Source organism: Perca flavescens, chromosome 3 (genome assembly GCF_004354835.1).
Source record: "Perca flavescens isolate YP-PL-M2 chromosome 3, PFLA_1.0, whole genome shotgun sequence".
Taxonomy (NCBI): Eukaryota; Metazoa; Chordata; class Actinopteri; order Perciformes; family Percidae; genus Perca; species Perca flavescens.
In genome coordinates this window covers 28,773,780-28,793,720 of record NC_041333.1, presented here as the reverse complement: position 1 = coordinate 28,793,720, position 19,941 = coordinate 28,773,780, and the positions used below count along the sequence as shown (strand labels likewise).

At 39.3% G+C, this 19,941-nt stretch overlaps 1 protein-coding gene across 1 annotated transcript in view; it reads right to left on the bottom strand.

The window, feature by feature from the left end:
* Positions 1 to 19,941, bottom strand: part of LOC114552916 (calsyntenin-2) — a 179,412-nt gene that overhangs the window by 2,579 nt on the left and 156,892 nt on the right. Inside the window, exons 15-19 of the mRNA XM_028574010.1 lie at positions 19,648 to 19,818; positions 19,292 to 19,437; positions 17,703 to 17,826; positions 13,574 to 13,758; positions 13,315 to 13,351 (exon numbers count right to left, since the gene is read on the bottom strand). Of these exons, the coding sequence (XP_028429811.1) occupies positions 13,315 to 13,351; positions 13,574 to 13,758; positions 17,703 to 17,826; positions 19,292 to 19,437; positions 19,648 to 19,818 (663 nt within the window). The remainder of the gene's footprint in view (positions 1 to 13,314; positions 13,352 to 13,573; positions 13,759 to 17,702; positions 17,827 to 19,291; positions 19,438 to 19,647; positions 19,819 to 19,941) is intronic.

Genomic DNA, 19,941 nt, shown 5'->3' with positions numbered 1-19,941 from the left:
ATCATGCATGGAAATGTACACAAAAAAATTGTTGTAGTACAGAATATAGTGCTGTTCAATAATGCAGGGACTGGCTCTTTAAAGGATTATTGAACAAGCCTGAAAGTTAAAGCTGATGACTTGTTTGATCTGGTTAAAAGTGACTCGGCTTTGCTACATCCAAATTTAGCTGTCTGTTGACAATGAGACTTCACTTCAGTTCATCTCGCTGTCTTTTCCTCCGCCTCCTCTCCTCCACCACACTCTGCCAACTTTCTGTTGTGTCTCCCTTTTACACGGCTCTCCTCAGGCTATTTCAATCCTCCAATCCCTGTTTCCCTTTCTCAAAAGCATATTTTCCACCATAGAGCTTTATCTTTGGCCTCACCTGCTTTGACTGGAGGTAAATGTTTTGGGTAACATTTTACTTGAAGGTATCTGCTTAAGAGTGACATGACACTGTCATGAACACATGACACTGTCGTGACACAGTCATGACTCATAAACCCTAACCCTAACCATAACTTGTCATGACAAAAACCGAAGGAAGCGTTATGTCATAAATGTTTATGACTTGTTTATGTTTATGACACGTTCATGACAGTGTCATGTTACTCTTATGTAGCTACCTTCAAGTAAAGTGTAACCATGTTTTGTTTCAGCTATGACAAGATTGTTGGATAAAATAATTGTCCATCACACTGCTGTTCTCTAGCCCCCTCCCCCCCCACCGCATAAATGTTACATGGAGAGTGACAGAGCGAGCTGAGGAAGAGATGGATGGTTGGAGGCTGGCTGTCTGCTTCAGAGACGGCAGAGATCCATAATATATGGAGGAAAAACCCTGCTTTGCTTGGTAAGTCATGTTAAAGCTTACATTTCATATTTCTCTCTCCTTGCTCTCGGTTCTCTCCTCCAGATTACACATGGAGATATCTTCAGAGGATAAAATCCCTTAAAGTAAAGGATGCTCCTTTGACCTACTTTATGATTAAGGATGTGACTTTACCACATGCATGTCCAATATATGTTCAGCACCAACAATAAAGCTGCATCTGTTCTGGGGAAGGGACTTTTTGGTTGTAGTTTGTGATTCATCTTATTTAAGAGTTTCAGAAAAAGACTGAGCATGACATTTGGACTTTATATGGTATGTTTTTTTCTCAACTTTTAAGCACATATGAATAAACGTCAGGAAAGTGACTGATCTGTAGTATTGGTTTCTAATGTGGGAGGGGCACATTTAAATTAATTGAGCAAATTAATTACACTCAAATTGTTTTTGTGTTTTCTTTTGTAATGGTAGTATAACAAAAACTAGAAATGCTATTAAACCTCTGTATTGTAACCCTACTTAAAATCATTTTTTGTTTCCTTTATAGATACCTGATACTTTTCTGATAGATTCTTTTTTATTCACATCTCTATTATCTCTACTACTATGCTTAACTGTCTTTTCTTCTAGCATCTCTTTAGGACGATATTATCTGGAAATCAAAATGTAGATTAACTTTTTTTTTTTTTTTTGTGTAAATCCACTTTTAGCTCTACATTGTGTCTATAGGTATTCCTGTCAACTGAATTTGGCCCCAACATCCTCCAGAAATAAGGTATAGTAGGACATCTTGTCCTGAAAGGCACGACCCAAGTCACCAAAACACTAACTGGAATTGAAGGCGACTCATATAAGTTTAAAAATGTTTATCAATTCAGAACCTTTATTATACTAACCATGGTAACAGCACAGTAAGATAACAATGTTCAGAGAAACCAGACACAATAAAAAGAGAAATTTTGAGAGTATCCCCAGTGGAAATTCTGCCCTTGTGATCTCCCCACCCACACAAATGTTTTCCGGGGATACAGAATTGACTAACTTAAAGTAACACACAGACAGTAGCAAAGTTCACTGGGAATGTTTTATTTTTCGACATACTGAAACCTCTTTCTAAATAAGCATATTTGATGAAGTGGATATAGGCTCACAGTGTGGCTTTGGACTCTTAATCTTGTTCCACCTTATAGTAAGTTCACCTACAATAAGTTAAGCGCCTTCCTTCCTAAATTCTTCCTGTAACAAATTTGTATCACCAACAAGGACCAAAGAGTTATCATTAATATATAATGATTCAACAAGTACTGATACTGTTTACTATATATTCTAGTCTAGAAAGTCAAAAAATGGAGGGAAAAACAATCCCAATTTTCCCAGAGCCTGAGGCGACGACGTCCAGTTGCGTTATAAATAATTAACAAATACAAATCTTAAAGTCAAGTTCATAAAGTCACTTTCTTTGCATTCATTTGATTCCCAATAAAGATACACTGGTAAGAATTGCTTAACATTGTTAATATGTACTTAAAAACTGTTCTGAAATGCAAAATAATAGAACTTTAATCATGTGATAAAACATGCGATTAATCGCGATTAACTATAGGAATTCAGCGATTAATCTCGATTAAATTTTTTAAGCTTTTGACAGCCCTAGTTATTTTGTTGATGAATTGGTCATATAAAACATCAGATCGTCAAACTTAAAAAGATGGAACCAGCAAATGTCCACTATTTTAGCTTACAATACAAAGCAATACATTGATACAATTGATTATTCTTTTGATCAAGTCTATTAATTGACTAATTGTTTCAGCACTAATTTAAATTCAATATGTGGAACAGCAGCTCAGCCTCAGTGACAGCACGCTCTCAGCAGCTATTAGACCAGAGCTCAGAACGCTCTTTAAATGCTACCTGAACAGTTTGTTCCCCCAGCTGGAACACGGTGCTGATAACCGCAGGAAAAGTAAAGAGAAAATGTAGGAAAGATGGTAAAAAAAAAAGTAGGAACGGGGGAGAGAGGGGATTAGTGAAGAGGAGAGTGAACGGATTTGAAGGAGGACTGGCACTGTCAGTGGCAGAGAGTGAAAATGGAAGAAAAAAATGTGGAAAGAGAAATACAATAAGGTGATGGTGGAACAATTCAAGAATGAAGGGCTATTTTCATCTGCACTGTGTACTTTCTCAACGAAATGGCACAGCCACATTTTACGGAGTATATGAAAGAAAGCTTCAGAGATATAAAAATAAAATACACCGAGGCAAAAACCTCATCTTGAGGGCTCTTTATGTTTTGTAAATATCAGCCTAATGAGCATATCAATGGTCGGAACATATACTTCCACTTTCGGCAACGCTAGTTTTGAATGTTACCCCGGTACCGCGAGTCTTTGTGAAGGTATGCATGAGTCATTTTTATCTCACTGTCACACACGCACACTCACAGTAGGGGAGCTCAGTGTGAGGCCCAATAACAGTACGGTGCCTTTTCTTATCCATCCTTCATCTTCTTCTGTCTATCTCCCCTGTAGCATCAGTGTCTCCCTCGGTACATCTTCAACTTTTTTCGGAGTATTGTTTCTGCTGGGGAAAAAAAAAAAAAAATATATATATATATATATATATATATATATATATATATATATAGGGAATTTGCTAGAAGGGTGTCACCTTTTTCCTTTTTTAACTTAAAAGTTGTGTGTGATAGGTAAAACAAGCTAGTATGAAGTTCCAATTGAGTGTGCTTGCTTGTTACTATTGTTCCAGTTGGACCTCCTGCCTGCTATCCCAACCTTTTCAAATGTCACCCTTTGCCTATTAGGCAAAAACAAACTACCTTGCTGCAAGGGTGCATCTAAAATTAGTGATAGCATATACCTGGGTGCACACACACTCTCTCACACACACCTAGGTTAATTACTGGCCACAGCCTACAGGCAATACAACTGACTCTCACCCGTGTGTCAGATTTCTATACTTAGATAATGTGGTTTTGTGTACGTGCACATTGACTTAATAATCTCATCAGAGCAACACACAGCAGCCACTGTTGTCTGCACAACTGATTCTGTGCCAAAAAAAATGTCAATCCTTCATATCTACGCACACACTGTGTGTGACGTCATTTTGCAGTGTACAATGTCATCCGTGCCCACTGGCCTGTTCTGCTTCCTTCACATTGTGCCCACTGCACTTTATGTAAATATACAAGCAGCCGATAACAGGCAGGATTTGGGGTTTGTGACCTGTAATGCTGTTTTCCTGGTTTTGACGGATGTATTGCAACAAAAATAACAATGTCTCTATTTCCACATAGAGACTCCCTGATGTTTGCTTTTTTTTTTTTTTTTTCTTCATTTACAGAAAAGCCTTTAGTTCACTGGATCCATGTTGGATAGTGGTGGTGACAGGTCATATTTTAATTCATTAAAAAAAGCATGAAATTCAAAATCAGTTTGTCCCACATCTGCATATGAAATGACGTGTGGCCTTGACTCAAGATTGAGCAACTGATCAGGACGGATTCAGTATTTGTTACATTACTGCTGCCATCTTTTGGTCATCTGCCCTTACTACAACACTGTGGCTTTAGTCGATCAGTGTGTGAGAGAAAGAGAATTCAACCTAAAAAAGGGAGTTTTTAAAGTTAACTTCTTCTAAACTCAATGCCCCAGTTTACAACGTTGGATTAATATCATATATGTTGTACTTTTCAAACCCAAGCCTAGATAGCCCCAATGACATCACTATGACATCATCCGAGTTATTTTGTCAGACTTGACAAAGCTCCTCCAGAGCCACAAAGACATTATGCAAGAGTTTTCCATGATGGGTAGTACCCCACATGATGAGTAAGTAAACTGACCTTAAAGTGTAAAAGTGGTGGAGTCCCTCCTTTTAAATTAATAAGTGGTGTGAGTTGAACTGGCTTGTTGTACGCATTTACACAAACATAGCTTCTTCATGTTTTCATTAGCTTCATTTTTTGGAGTGACAAACTCATTTTCCAGACACTACTCTTATGAAAGCTTCTCAATTAGAATAAAGTGGATTAAGTTTTTCCTTGACAGTGAAGTGGTCTGGCGCTGCTGGCCACTGGAGTGTGAGGAGCTGTAATAGTTTGACAGTATAAACCAGACATGTAATCCCATGTCGGTAAGAGGATTTGTTTATGAGGTGATTATGAAAGGGATTTAGTGCGTTTTGAAATATGTGAATATAGCCTACATGAGTATTCTGCTGCGAGGAGGACAAAAAGACAAAGTAGAAGTTGACAAGACAATCTTAAGGTTCACTTACTTGCTTTCGACCACATCACTTTATCTAATTTTGTCTTTATCAGCAAATTGAGTTTGCTCAGTTGCCATGGAAATGCAGACCTTAAAACATGAATGTAAGCACTTATGACTTAAAATGCTTAACAGTTCATTCTTAAAATGAGAGATTTATCATCCGACTCCTCGGTTCCCCTCAGCTCAGCAAACCATTTTAACATCTTTTAGCTCATTGGTTTTGTTGTAAATACTGTATGTTACATTCCATTCTGAAAAGAAGAAAAAAACTCCAAACAAAGCCTCTCTCATCTGTTTTAATTGGTCTCATCAATGTGTATCCTAAATTGTAACACTGTTTTCCTTTCTGAAGATATATCTGCGTGAACCTACCTTGAACCAATGCTCTTTTCCTATGGAGCCTCTCTTATCTATCTACTCTCACATCATCTGAGTGAGGGGAGCGATTGTTAGAAAATGTGTATAGCTTGTGTGTCTCATTAAACCTTTAGAACATTGGGAACTGAATCCTGCTGCGTGTTGCTTTGATCTCGTAACTGCTTTCAGAATCAACTCACAGAGGTCAAGCCAGTAAATGATAGGATACGAACCGCAAAGATTGTTCCATAACCGTTTTGGATTTCCAGCCTTTTCCGGAGAATATATTTTATCAACGTTACCACAATCTTGAAACCCATCAGCTATCGGTCTGACGAGGATTAAAAAGCCTCTTGTGCGCAATTGTTAAGGGGTTCTTGTGTAGCCAGCAGATATCTGGATAACTGATATCTGGGCCAAGACTTCTTCAGTGTGCCAGTGATTGTTTACAATCCGATAAGCAACTTGAGACGTGAGGATGGTGCTTTGGGAACTAAAAGCCGTTTTATGCTTCTGCGGAGGCTCCACGCAAAGCTTTTGCCATAGCCTAAGTAAGTGGCCTGGTGTTTATACCAGTGCGCTGGTTTGTGCGTCGAGCCAGCATGTGTGTGTGTGTGGGGGGGGTGTGATAGAGGAAGAAGTGAGAGAGTGACGGCGATTAACTTCGGTGCGAGGAGTCTAGAGTCATAGTGAGAGAAACAAAGTGTCTCCCCTGTGTTTTCTGACCATGGTGGTAAATCTGTAGCAGGAAAAGTTAACCCTCTCCTTGATTTCATGTTGTTTATGGAGAAGGAGAACCAGGAAATGAGTCGGGGGAAATGGAACACTACCAAACTACGGCCAGAAGCATAAAACAGCCTTTAGAGTGTTTACTGAAACAGTGGTTGGTTGTTGTTTTTCTTGTCGTGGTGATAGTGTCAACCTGCAAACTGCTAATCCAACCAGGTTTATGCTTTTAACATCCATCCCAACAATTCCTGCTGCAACCATGACAATCATGTTGTAGATGTCGACTATGCCAGGTCAGTTTGAATGCACTGTATGTAGCTTGCAGGGGGATTATTACTGAGATTATCCTGACCACAACAGATGTTTTCTTGCCCAACCTGTTTCACAAACAAGGCAACAATTCAAGCCCTATAAGTGAGTTGGAAAAGTCAATAAATCGTGATATTTAGGGGATTTATACCAAGCTGTTGGGAATTTATTTGGAAGAGTATTCTCAGTTCTTAACTGTTGTTTCGTGTGAAGTGTCCGTCTCGGGCCAACTATGATGGTGTTTTTCCAAAGTGTTTGTTCATTCATTTCCTCCTGTTTTACTGGACAGCTGACAGAAGTCGTGTTCTCAGCTTAGCATATTTGGTGGGTGAGATACCACTTACAGCGATGCTACAAGCATATAATGCTCTTATAGGCAAGGCAAGCCAAGGCAGCTTTATTTGTATAGCACATTTCAGCAACAGGGCAATTCAAAGTGCTTTACATAAAACATTAAAAAGCAGTTAAAAAACGATAAAAAAATTAAAAACAGATAAAATACGAGAATAAACGTTACAGTGCAGTATAAGAAATGAACGCTTATTTAAAGAAAGGCAGCATCATAAAGAAAGGTCTTCAGCCTTGATTTAAATTAAAATAACTGAGAGTTGCGGCGGACCTGCAGTTTTCTGGGAGTTTGTTCCAGATATGTGGAGCATAAAAACAGAACGCTGCTTATAGAATATGATGGATGGATTGCTGTAGATTAAACTGCCCAACAGTATATAAAGGAGTTGAAATGAGCACAACCTTAAACATCTACAGCAGTAAAATGCACCATACACACACGCGGCATTAATATTAATCCAGAAACATATATAACATTGAAACACTGAAAGGGAACATGTTACTGCACATTGAGTACTTTTACTTTTCATACTTTAAGTACATTATACTGATAATACTCATACCTAAATCAGATTTTTGGTTAATTATTTTCTACAGTGCGGTATTAATACTTTCACTTTCTGAATACTTCTTCCACCACTGCCTATTTGTTTGTTACAATATCAGGAAGAGTATGGTTCATCGTTAAGCACATAGAGCAGAAATGTTGAGAGAAGGCAGATGAGAAGAATTGACAGAGAGAGGTTATCATTTTTCACGTGGATAATAGATACCTCAAAAAAGTATGGATTTTTGCTTGATCAAATTAAATTATTCTTTGCATGACAATAATGCTCCTACAAAATATAAAATGTGTACTTGCATTAACAATATTTGTCTGTGTTCAAAACACCTCTAAATACCCAAGCAAATGCAACGCCATGCACAAGCCTTCAGTGGCCCAACTTTGTCTACTTCGCTTCATCCATACTGCTGCTTGTCTGCAGTTTGTCCACAGCCCGAAGGTGAGTCTCCCCTCTTTTTGATATGAAAGCTGTCTTTGTGTGGAATATATAGAAACACATTTATAATTCTGCTTAGAATGTACACAGATCATTTTACTGGAACACAAATTCTTTATTTTCTAAAAAAATGTTAATAACCACTTAGAAAGCAATGAAACAGTCCTCTGTGCCCGGCATTGGTCTCATGCTTCAGGGCACTGGCAGGCTTAAAGGCCACAGTTTGCTGTGTTGGCTTCGGACTCTTCAGTGTGTCCATTCTCATTGGTTGAACTTTTCAAATCCTTTGCACACCAGCGACCACTGTGTGACCATCTGCTATTACTTTCAAATATCACACAACTGGTTGTATTTTGTTGTAGAAAAGCCGCTCCGTTTCCATGTCTGCTTCACTGCCTTTGTTTGTACTTTCATGCTCACATCTCATGCTCACATTTTTCCAAATAAATTACTGCCAGCTTTGGCTTTCTCAGAGAGCAGATCTGCCTGTGTGCGCAAATCAAACAGTGTCTAAATCCTGACATTCCCTCAGTTGTTTTTTGAAGGTTACAATTATGGCTTTAACATCATTTTCACTAGCTTGGAGTGTAAAGAAACATACTAAATAATGTATATGGGGTAAGTGTACTCTATTTCTGTTCTCCAAGTCAGACTTCATTATTTATATTCTGCTGCCTCAACTTCCACTTGCACGATGCTTCTGTGATTGATGGGACGTCATGACCTTTGACACTGACGGCCATCGTCCAAGCAACAATGACAAGAAAGAGGCAACATATGTCCATCCGTATAATAAAGTAAAGTAAATATGGATTTGAAAGGATAATGAAATGAGTAAATATTTATAGTAATGCTGCAGTCTGCACACCAAAGTAGTTTGAAGGATTGAAGTTTTTTTCCCCGCAGAATCTAAAGTCTATTTTTTGTTTGTGAGTCGAGAGTGAAGGTGCCTGGGGCTTCCCTGCTCTACTCTCTACAATGGAAAATAAAAAGTTTTGTAAATATTTCAATTCTTTTGTATTGAGTTGTTGTGTTGCAGTTTATGCAAGCAGTAGGCCTCTCAGGCCATCATTTACACTGATTTTAGAACAGGGTTTTAGTAACGCTAGGTTCCTAAAAACCGTGCTAATCCCTACTTAGCTCCAGGCTGAAATCATAAATGAGATCAATAATACTGCTGCGTGACATAGAGCAGCAGGGACCAGAGGTGTGACTAAAACTTACCACTGGCTTGAAAATAATGGTATGTGTTTGTGCAGTATAGTCAATATCCACTAGATGGAGACGATCGATTGATCATAGACTCCTAATCCCAGCAATCTTTAGTATGTGGCTCCAGTAAATAGACAGTTAAATGTGGCGTTTTACTGTCCAGAAAGGACCAGAAGTATTTGTAAGCTTCAGAATACATAAAAAACATTTAACATTAACTAAAATACAAAATTATATATATATATATCGACACACACGCACGCACGCATACACACACACAAATACGAGACCCACAGCTAGATTCCAAAACAAGTTTTTATTGGCCAATTTACAGAAAGTGCTGTAGTGACCATTTCAAAGAAAAAAAGACCAAAGAGTCCAGAGAAAAGGAAAAAGGAAAACTTAAAAAGAATCGAAAAACTTTTACACATTATACAATATTTCCACGTTAATTCCACCGTCCTCCTCTTTTAAAAACAAATGTCAGGACAACATTAGGGCTCGGGCCGATGCAAAATCCACCAAAGGTTCCGGGGTGCAAGGAGGGAGGTGACGTCACAAGAACAGGTGTCACATGAAATGAGGAACACTCTTAAACAACACGTGAGATCTTTACATGAACATAGAACTACAGTATACACATACAGCAGGTTCTCTCCCAGCAACGGCCACAGGAAAGCTGTCAGAGGCTCACTACGTTAGAGGAGGAAACTTTCCAGTGTTTGTGACTTTAACCAAACATTGATATATCTGTGGCAGACTTCAGCCACTACACGTGTCACATGTAATTCAACTTTTGTTGTTGTTTGTGGATTCTTTGCTATCGAACGTTACAGACAGACTGGATTCAGGATGGCCACAGCCAAAGATTAATGCCCTTTCGGTTTAAGTTGAAGAAACCTTTGACTGGGGTTTCTGGTTACGTCAAATGTGATACCGCCAAATGCATTCACTTCTCTGTCACCCTAAAGTTGCTCAGGCAACTTCACAATTCTCTGGCACCAAGTGCTGCTGATGAAGTGGCGATTTCTTTCATTAATGCTGCATTTCATTCAAAGGTGGAAAGGTTTCTGTAGGTAAGGTGTAACGTCTCAGTTCTTTCTTATAACAGGAATGTTTTCTTTGCCACATGGGAGCACACAGTTTGTGTCAGTGATATTTGGCAGCATTAGCTCATGAAAATTGACAAAAAGTGTACCTTAGGAGATCATGGGCATAAAAGTGATGCTTTGTAGCTTTTAAAGTGCATGCCATGGAGTTGTGTTTCTGGTCAATTAATGAATGTAAGTCCAATATTCACTCCCCCTTTTAGTTCAGTTTTAAGAGAAAAACAATCAGCTGTTTAGCTGCTAAATGCTCCACTGTGTTCACCACCTCGCCCCTAACTTTGTCTGTGTGTTGTTTGGTGCTGAGCAGGTACAGTGGGTTTATCAGAGCTATTGGAAATAAGGTTGATGAAAGACTGAACCAAAACTTTAAGTTGTGAATTGTAAAACCAAACAATGAGCTGAAAGACAAAAGCTCTGTAGAGCTGAGGGGGAGCTGTAGAGTTGGTGAGAACACTCAGTGGGTTCATCACTACGAGTGACACCATATTTTACATGTAGTCATTTGATCCATTGTTAAATATATTAGTTAGTGCAGCGTTTATATTCATCTATTATATTTCTATTACATTATTATTATTATTATTATTATGTGATATGAATTTATTTTTTATATTAAATTAAATCATTAAAATAAATATAGGCTACATTTATACATATTTGAGCCTTACTTTTAAACTTAATATTTTCTATTGCATTTGTTTTCAGTGGTTAGAAGTTTATTTTTCTACTGTAAAATGTTCCACTCAGTACATATTCTACATTATATTTTATTACATGGCTTGGTTGAATTCTAATGTAGAATGCGGTCTGTTATTTCTTGATAACAGACCGCTGCTAAGGATAACACACCGTTGCCATGCAAAAGCAGAGCGTTGCCATGGACGCAGTTCTGTTCACATAACGTCCACATAAATATTCCCAAAGAAGCCATTCACCGTGTCTCACTTCACCGTCAACAGAAATGTTCAGTTTAATGTAAATTAGAGCAGCCGATAGCCCGCTAGCTCACTACAACGCTTCAGCTAATGTTGTGTCAATTCCTGCAGTGATTAAAACAGCAGCTGGGTCATTTGTGCACCACGGCAGCACCCCATAAAATATAGGGCTACTACCACAGCCCGTAAGGGGGTGTTGAGTAGCTAATAGACGAAGGATTGCATTACAGAGTTTTTACGTTGCTATGGACGAAGGATTCCAACCGTAGAGACGGAACGGACTATTTTCTCTAGTGGAAGCAATACAATCGTATTTAAATCAATAAACTCCCATTTAAATCAATATTTTGTCAAATTATTAGTCAAATTATTGATTTATTTGGTAAGTAGCCATGTAATAAGCGGGATAATGTAGAGCGAGGCGGTTGTCGGTGATCCTTCGCTCTACATTATCCCTTACATATTATATATTAGCTTTGATAACCAATTTAAAAGGTTCCTTATTTAAAAAAAAGTACATTTATGCAATTTCTTTTACGTAAAAACAAACAAAATAAATGCATAGAATTGTCAAATTTTTTTTATGTCAAATAATGATATGGTTATTGGCCTAAAAAAATCCAGAATTGATCAGTCACTCTCATGTTGATATTTGCATCTATTGACTTTCCTTCTTGAAATTCCAATGTCGAGGGACAGTGCTGTTGCACTTTTTCTTGTAGAAAGTTAGAATTTCTCACTGTCTACATCTCTACAATGCGGCATTAATGAGTAATAGTGATATGGTGGTATCAACAGTGTAGCTTTCTTTCAGGGAGTGCTTATTGTTTTGGACTTCGCTGCTGTGACCACACCTGAGACCAAGATTTCATTTGGGCACATCTTGTGGACTATATACAGTACGAGTAGTGAGGGGACTCTCTTCTCTGTCACATCCCTGCTGTCTGATTTAGATGTATAAGACCGGCGTCTCTTTCCATGAACATGTTGCGTAGTGCAGCTTAAACTGACCCAGTCCCTATGAAGGCAGTGGCACATCCATACTAACAAACCCAACTCGGAATGATCTAAACACTGAGCTACAAACACACACACAGAGGACTGAGGGGTCAGTTCAGTGAAGACTCCTGCAGGCTACAGTAAGGGTTCAAGATACATATGAAGAGGTGGCATGTGTGCTGTATACAGGTGGAGATGAGGGTTTCTGGGTGGAGAAAGTGGTGCTAGGGAGTGGGGAGTGAGGTGGGGGGTAACCTACTATACTCAATATTTACAAGAAAGGAGCGTATAAAAATGTACAAGGAGACTCCTCTGTCTTTCCCCAAAACCCAGAACTCAGACCCCTCAGCTAGTTCACCATGACTACACACATATCATCTTTTTTTTTTTTTTTTTTTTTTTTTTTTTTTTTGAGTACCATTGAAAATATGCTATTTCTGTAAAATCACCTGGCTGTGCCACATAGGCTAGAATAAAGACTGATAAATAACATAAAGTATACAAACCAAAAAAATAGTCAGTTTTACTTTTGCAACTCAGTTTTCTTACAGTAAATAAAGACTGTTTTGCATTTTCATGGGACGGCAGAAATCTCACTGTGGACTACATGTGTCACATCAAACTGAATGTACGGTGTAGGGTTTCACTGACAACATGAGATTCCAACCACTTCATTTCACTAAAGATCGTAGTTGTGGTGTAGACTGTAATGGGACAGAGATAAAAGCTCTCAGGGGAGGACCGAAATTTGGCGAGCTGTCCCTAGAATGAAAGTCATTTGATGGACGAGCAGCTTGAGTGTCACATTTTTTCTTATCAGCTGTATAAAACGGGGTGTTTTCTGACAAGGCTAAGGTTAAATCATTGCACAATGTGTAGTTCAGTGAAGTCTTCCAGTAGGGGGAGATATTACCTCATTTTTAGAGTATCAACATCACATAAAGTCTTTTTGTTTCTACCATCTGATTTGAGGTTTCAGTATGGACGTGTTGCAGAATGTGTGTGCGTGTGAGTGACTGTGAATTGTGTGTTTTCAATAAGATATCGTTGTTTTGTCCCAGTTTAGGCCCTTCTTGTTTGGGCGTTGCATCCTGGGTAGCTGGACGTCCACTTCCTCCTCGCTGTCGTCTGACTCAGCGCTGGTGATGTCATCCTCCTCCTCTTCATCATCCTCCTCCTCCTCTTCTTCTTCCTCCTCCTCCTCCTCACTGGCCTCCTCCTCTGCAGCCTGGGGCTCCTCCAGGTTCTGTGGTGAGAAATATTCAGAGTTTCAGAAACTAAATCATCAAAGTTTAGTATTAAAAGCACAAATCGTAATCGGGAAAGCAAAGCATGGGTGTATTTATTTAGCTCTTGTACATATTCCAGTCACTAATATCTAGCCCATTTTATTCATCACCTAATTCCAATTCCTACTACCCACCCTGACAGCATCCTTCCACACTCCTCCAATCCCCCACCCTCCTACCTCCATCGGGTTGACCGTGATCGTCAGAGCCGAGTCATCCCAGGTCACGTCTGCCTCTTTGGCTGTCTCTGCCAGTTTGACCTCCTGCTGGTGGGTCAGATGGATGCGGTAGATGCCCAGCACCACAACCACCACCAGAGCAGCGATACACATCACAATTACCACGGTGGCAGCACTCGGCATCGCTGAGAACGAGACAAGAGAAGAGCGAGAGGTGAATAGGCCCATCTTTGGAAAAAGGAGCAGGAAAAATCAATGCAGTCATGCCAAAGTTGCCTCCATGAGTCACTCCATATACTAAAATAATACACTTTTTTTGTTTTTCTGTTTTAAATCAGTTAACTGAGAAAGAACCAGGAATCCCACACACTGTCATCCACTTGTTCTCACGTCATTCTTTAAAAACGTTTTGGTCAGAAGATGTTCACCAGGCAAGAAATATTTTGTTGGAACATTTATTTTTTGTATTCATATAATAGAGGTACTCAAGTAATTTAGTAGTGCACTTGAACCATGAGGCAATACTTGCAAGAGGCAGATTAAATAACAGGAAATGTATCGTCCAACTCACAACAGCAGAGGCTGATATATCTTGATTTAAAGTCCCTGAAAAGGAGCAAGATCAAATAACTGGATCCTACACATAAAACAGGCTTTTCCGCCTGGCTATTGACAAATCATTGTTGTTTTTTTTTCTAAAGTTGTAGCTGAGGTATTTTTCAGCTGTTTCTTTATGGTTAACTAGTACCTTGGATATTGATTGCCTTTTGTGACAGCCTATTGCTATATTTATTTTCTATCTCATGTTATTGTATGAGATGCCTTTTAAAACTTTAATTAAGATGATGATTGTGAGCTATAATTATTGTGACAGCTTATTGATTTTCTTATACTGTAATATTTTTTTGTTGCCATGCTAGCACCGTGGCTATTCACCAATGTCAGTCTGCTCTTCTGTCCTTTACTTTGGTCCGGACTGAAATAACTCAACTATTGACTGATTGCCAAGAAATGTTGTTCAGACAGTCATGTCCCACTCAGGATGAATTGTAAAAACCCTGACTTTTCATTTAGCACTGTCATATGTTGAAGTGTTCTATGGCAATATACATATAGTTTGATTCTATATAGAGTTGATATATAGTTTGATTCTTTTTTTCCTTTTTTAAAGAATACATATAAGTTTCCTTTTAGCTGACTTTTTGACAATTTAGTCATCAGCCACAGAAATGTTCAATGGGTTTAACACATAGCCATGTGTAAGCTAGAGTGTTTCAAAAAAAAAAAAATACACATTTAATTAAGGTCCCAGTGCAGTACAAGGCTGCAAAGATGTATCATAAGCCCTATTTAGTAGCATAACCACAACATACGTTTGAGGGATTTCTCTTGATCTAAAATGTTTCTCTCTCCTGCTCTGATCTCCAGCCTACTGAAATAAAACAACTTCTCTGTGCCTGCCCTCTTTCCACTAGTCCCTGCTGCTGTGTGTGTGTGTGTGTGTGTGTGTGTGTGTGTGTGTGTGTGTGTGTGTGTGTGTGTTTAACAAGAGTGAGACTCACAGAGGACTCTTTAGATGATCATTTGGTTCACTCTAGTTCCCTAGATTTCACATTAAATCCATGGCCTTTGATCTCTCTCGCAGTGAAGCTTCGTGCAGCCACAAGAGTAACTTAGATGAGTGTTTGCATGCGTGTGTGCGCACACACACACACACACACACACACACACACACACACACACACACACACACACACACACACACACACACACACACACACTCACTCTTACACGCATGACATCATCTAAAACATTCACACGTGCTACAAACATGCCCTGGCTGAAACTACAACTACAAATTAAAATTAGTTTCTTGCCGTATATTTATTTCCAGCCACCACCACCCACCACCCTCTCCTCTGATCTCCTCCAGCACCCCGGGTCGCTGTGCCACACACACACACACACACACACACACACACACACACAAACACACTCTCTCTCGGCTGTTAACAGCATTGGCCACTGAACTCTCCAGGACTCTAAGCAGAATCCATTAGAGTCTAATGAATAATTAATTCTGGTGTGGTAGATTTAGACCAATGTCTCTCCTCCTCACCATGTTCTCTTTACTTCAGATCGCTCATATACACCGAGGGAGGGGAATAAGCCTGCTGTATCATTTGAGAGGGGCCCTTCACACTGCTCTCTATCACTAAGGACCACTGTGTGAGAGTAGCAGTCAGATGAACAGAACGATAAACAAACTAGAAAGCGAAACCGAATGTTCCCTCGGCTCTAGCTATGTTTACCCCGGGATGGATAGCTAACATAAAAACCCTTGCTTTATTTTTATTTATTTTTTTATTTTACAGCTGTGGTTCAGTGGCAAGAAGTTCATGGGTCTAATTCTCAGTGTTTTGTCAAGTCATCTTCTACATTTTGTCACATTTATATTCCCCAAATGTGTGTTAACACAGGTGTCATATGTGATCTTTTAAAGCAAACTCCACCTTCAGATAACATCTTGATACATCACTAACGTGTTGTGGACTTCCTGTATGCAAAGCTGGCCCAAAGAACTCACTTCTTCGCAGACTAATAAGACTGATTGGAGTCGGGACAGAGTGCATGCTAATGTTCTATAATGCTGTGCTAGGTAGCATCATCAGATATGGCATGGCCGCATGGTATGGAACCCTCTCAGTCCAGTCAAAAGCTAAAATGGCAAACATGATCAAAACAGAAATGAGTAATAGGGAAAAAAATCACACTCACCCCCTCAAATACTCTTTGAGTCAACCGTAATCACACATGCACACAGGATCCTGAAAGCTCCTTCACACATTCTCTTTAAAGAATACAAACTCCTTCCATCTGGCAGACGCTATAGAGCCAGTAGGTGCAAAAGCAAAAGCCTCAAGCTTCCATTTGTCCCTACATCGATATCACTACTAAACAAACGACCAGTCCTGTTCTCAACACTATAATAATTTGTTGGCCTCAACCAATGTAACCCGTGTATGTTTTCTCACTATGTGCAATTCCTATATCCACACTTTGCATCCTTTGCTTGGGAATATCCCGTATTACACGTAACTAACTTTATTATGGGGCAGTGCAATACTTTACTGTATCAGGGCCTGTGCAATATGACCTTATTTATTCTTTGCTCGTCCTAGAGCACATTGTTGTCTTGTTATACATTATGTTCTTAAGTTTAACTTATCTTAACAGTGTCAAAGTTTAACAATGATGACTTCTCCCATTAATACACAATGCTTTTTGTGACCATAGTTCTGGAGTTTTTTTTATTTAAATATCGCTCACTATATCCACCAAACAAATGGCATTTGAGTACCTCTGCTATAGATTGATGAAAATGGCTCTGCCATGTAGCTCTGCTGGTGAGGTGCCTTAATATTACTTTAGGCCATGGGGCTACATATGTTTTGGATGCTCTTCTCTCTCCTCACAAAATGCCACGTCAACATTAATTCAGACCCCCTCTCTCCCCCTTCATCAACAATAGTAAATGGGGCATTTAATCAGTAAACAGAAAATGAAACTTATCAATATAAGAAAATACATAAACAATAAGTGAAGACAAAGCTATCGAAGTAGGCCTGTATGCACAGTGGCAACACATGAAGATCATCACCAACATCACAAGCAAATTTATATGATTTTTTTGAAAGTCATTTTCCTAAATTGTCTTCCAGCTTTTAAGTGGTTAAAATATTGGGGGGTTTTCAGCGTATGTTTGCCATTCCGAATAATAGATATGTGAGAGAGTAGAATAAGATGTCCCCTGAGCTGCATGCTGCTATAGTGTTGCTTGTTTGATGTGTAGTGCTGTCCATGATGCTGATCATGCAACCGTCATGACTGTTTTAGTGACTTGTGGCCTTCGACTGTTTGTTTATAAATTGTAAGGTTTAATAGTGGGGTGAGACAACATGACTTTATTAAAAATAGGCTGCACTATCTGGTCGCAATTAATTCACATTGACTAAACCAGATTTTCAAGTGCCATCATTAAAATACACAGTAAATAAGCATAACATTTCATGGTAGTGCTAATACATCTAATACATCTGTTTACAAAAGACTTAGAGAATCTACTTACCTGAGCTGTGGCTGGGGTACAGGTCATGAATCATGGATGGATGGTGGACCACCTGCATGTATTGAGGCGGGGCTACCATGTGATTGACATGCTCCCCTGCTTCTGAACTGTGCAGTATGCTCACCTGGTTGGGAACAGATGAAGCCGAAGTGAGGATTTTTGAAAGGGAAAGTTATCACAGTTGACATTTTACATTCTTATCCAAGTATTCCCTGTGTCTCCCACCTTTACGCCTAAACTCCTAATAATTTATTCTAGATAAGAATAAAGTAAAGATTTTAGAGAGAGGCCAGGACAAATGTAATGTATGTATATGCCTTTTGGGGGACAGGGTCAGCTCCCTACAGGAAATGAAATGTAAACTAGATTCATTGACATCCTCCAAGGCTCAGACTACTGTATGTCTAGTGATATATTTTGTTCCCTCCAAGTAAACAGCAGAGAATGTATGAATAAGTCAAACTGTGTTTGGTCCAGGGACAGAAACAAACAGTGGTTAGCTGACACATTGAGCTGGAGTGTGTGTGAATGTTTCTGCATGCTGCCAGAGAAGCCAGCCTCACTGTAGAGCAGTTCAAGGTCTCCTTAGGTGAAGGTAGTGTTCAGTGTTGCAGTGTGCCTTCTTCTGATATGTTGAACCAGGCTGTGTTGGTGTTGCTGTTGAAAGAGCACTTCTAACTGAAAGGTCCACATTAACATGATTGGATATAATCAGATTGTTCCTAAAATGTTCATCACATAAGTGTGGAATTGCATTTGAGTTAAATGTGATGTTTTTCTGCAGTTTTTTTTTGGTATACATAGAATCTTTCAATTTTCAGTTGCTATTTGTTCAAATATGTTCTGCCACTAAGACTGTAAGTGATGCTACTGGAATGGCTACTGTGGTTCATTTTTAAATTTGCTCTCAAAGTGAAAGTGTTGCCAGACACCTGATCTGAGTCAGCTTTTTTCCAGTTCAAGCACTTCTGGTCCAGTTGGTTGTAAGTAGCAATTTTGTCTTTGGTCATGAGTTGCTATTACTATTTCTGACTATCATAAGCAATATCAATGATTTTTTTTTTTTGCAAATATTTGCAATGTCATCTGTTATTTTAGAGCTGCTTTTCAGCTCTAGGGGCATATTTCTTCGATTGTCACTCATTGTGAGTGCTTGAAACATGTATCTTACTGTGTGAGTTGGTGGGTTGGATCTTTCATCTTTATTTCCACCCATATGTTACATAAGATGACTAAACTGAAAGCACTCAGGACACTTGGATTAACCTAAATGATGTTGGTCCAGATTTGATTACTTACCTTATTTGTGTCTTTATTAATCAGTAGTTGTTTTTGGTTTTTTATATAATGTCGGAAGATGGTAACAACTGTAGAATTTTTGAGGTGACGTCTTCAAATTGCTTGTTGCTTTTCTTCAACACTTTGACTTAAGATATTCAGATAACTGTCATATATGACAAAGAACAGCCACAAATCCTCAAATTTGGGCAGCTGCAACCAAAGAACGTTTGGTGTTTTGGCTTGAATAAAGAGGGAAATAATTGATCTACATCATAATCCACATAAATTAAGCAGCAGTTCACACTGACCTCGAGGTTGAACTCATTGCTGGTGTAGCGTCCATTGAGCTCCGAGCAGGTGAGGCGAAACTTTCTCTCTGTTAGTTGTCCAGGCCGCCAGTTATAGTAACGCACCTGTCGGATCACCTGTTCATAGTTGGACATGGAGTCCACACCTATGGAAAGAGGCAGCAGGGGTTGTTACAGTTATTGCTTGTAGAGAAAGACAAGGGGCAAGTTGGAAGGTAGAAATCACTTTAAACAAGGTTAAGGTGAATCTATGGATGTGTCAAAGGGAGAGTTGTTTGTTGTTATTATCATTAACCAACTGGCTACGAACACACCGCATCAACAGTAGCTTTGGTGTGGTTACCATAGTAACCTACCATATATGGACATGCCAGAAGTGGAGTTAGTGGCGTCGAGGTGTTTTCCGAGCAGAGCGCGGCGCTGCAGTTGGAGAGACTCCTGCTCTGGCACTAGCTCCTCCCCCAACACCAGGACATCACAATAGTCCAAGTTATGAATAATCTCCTCCAGCACCCCGGGTCGATGTGCTACACACACACACACATGCACACACACGCACACACACACACACGCATGCACGCACACACACACACACACACACACACACACACACACACACACGCACGCACGCACGCACGCACGCACGCACG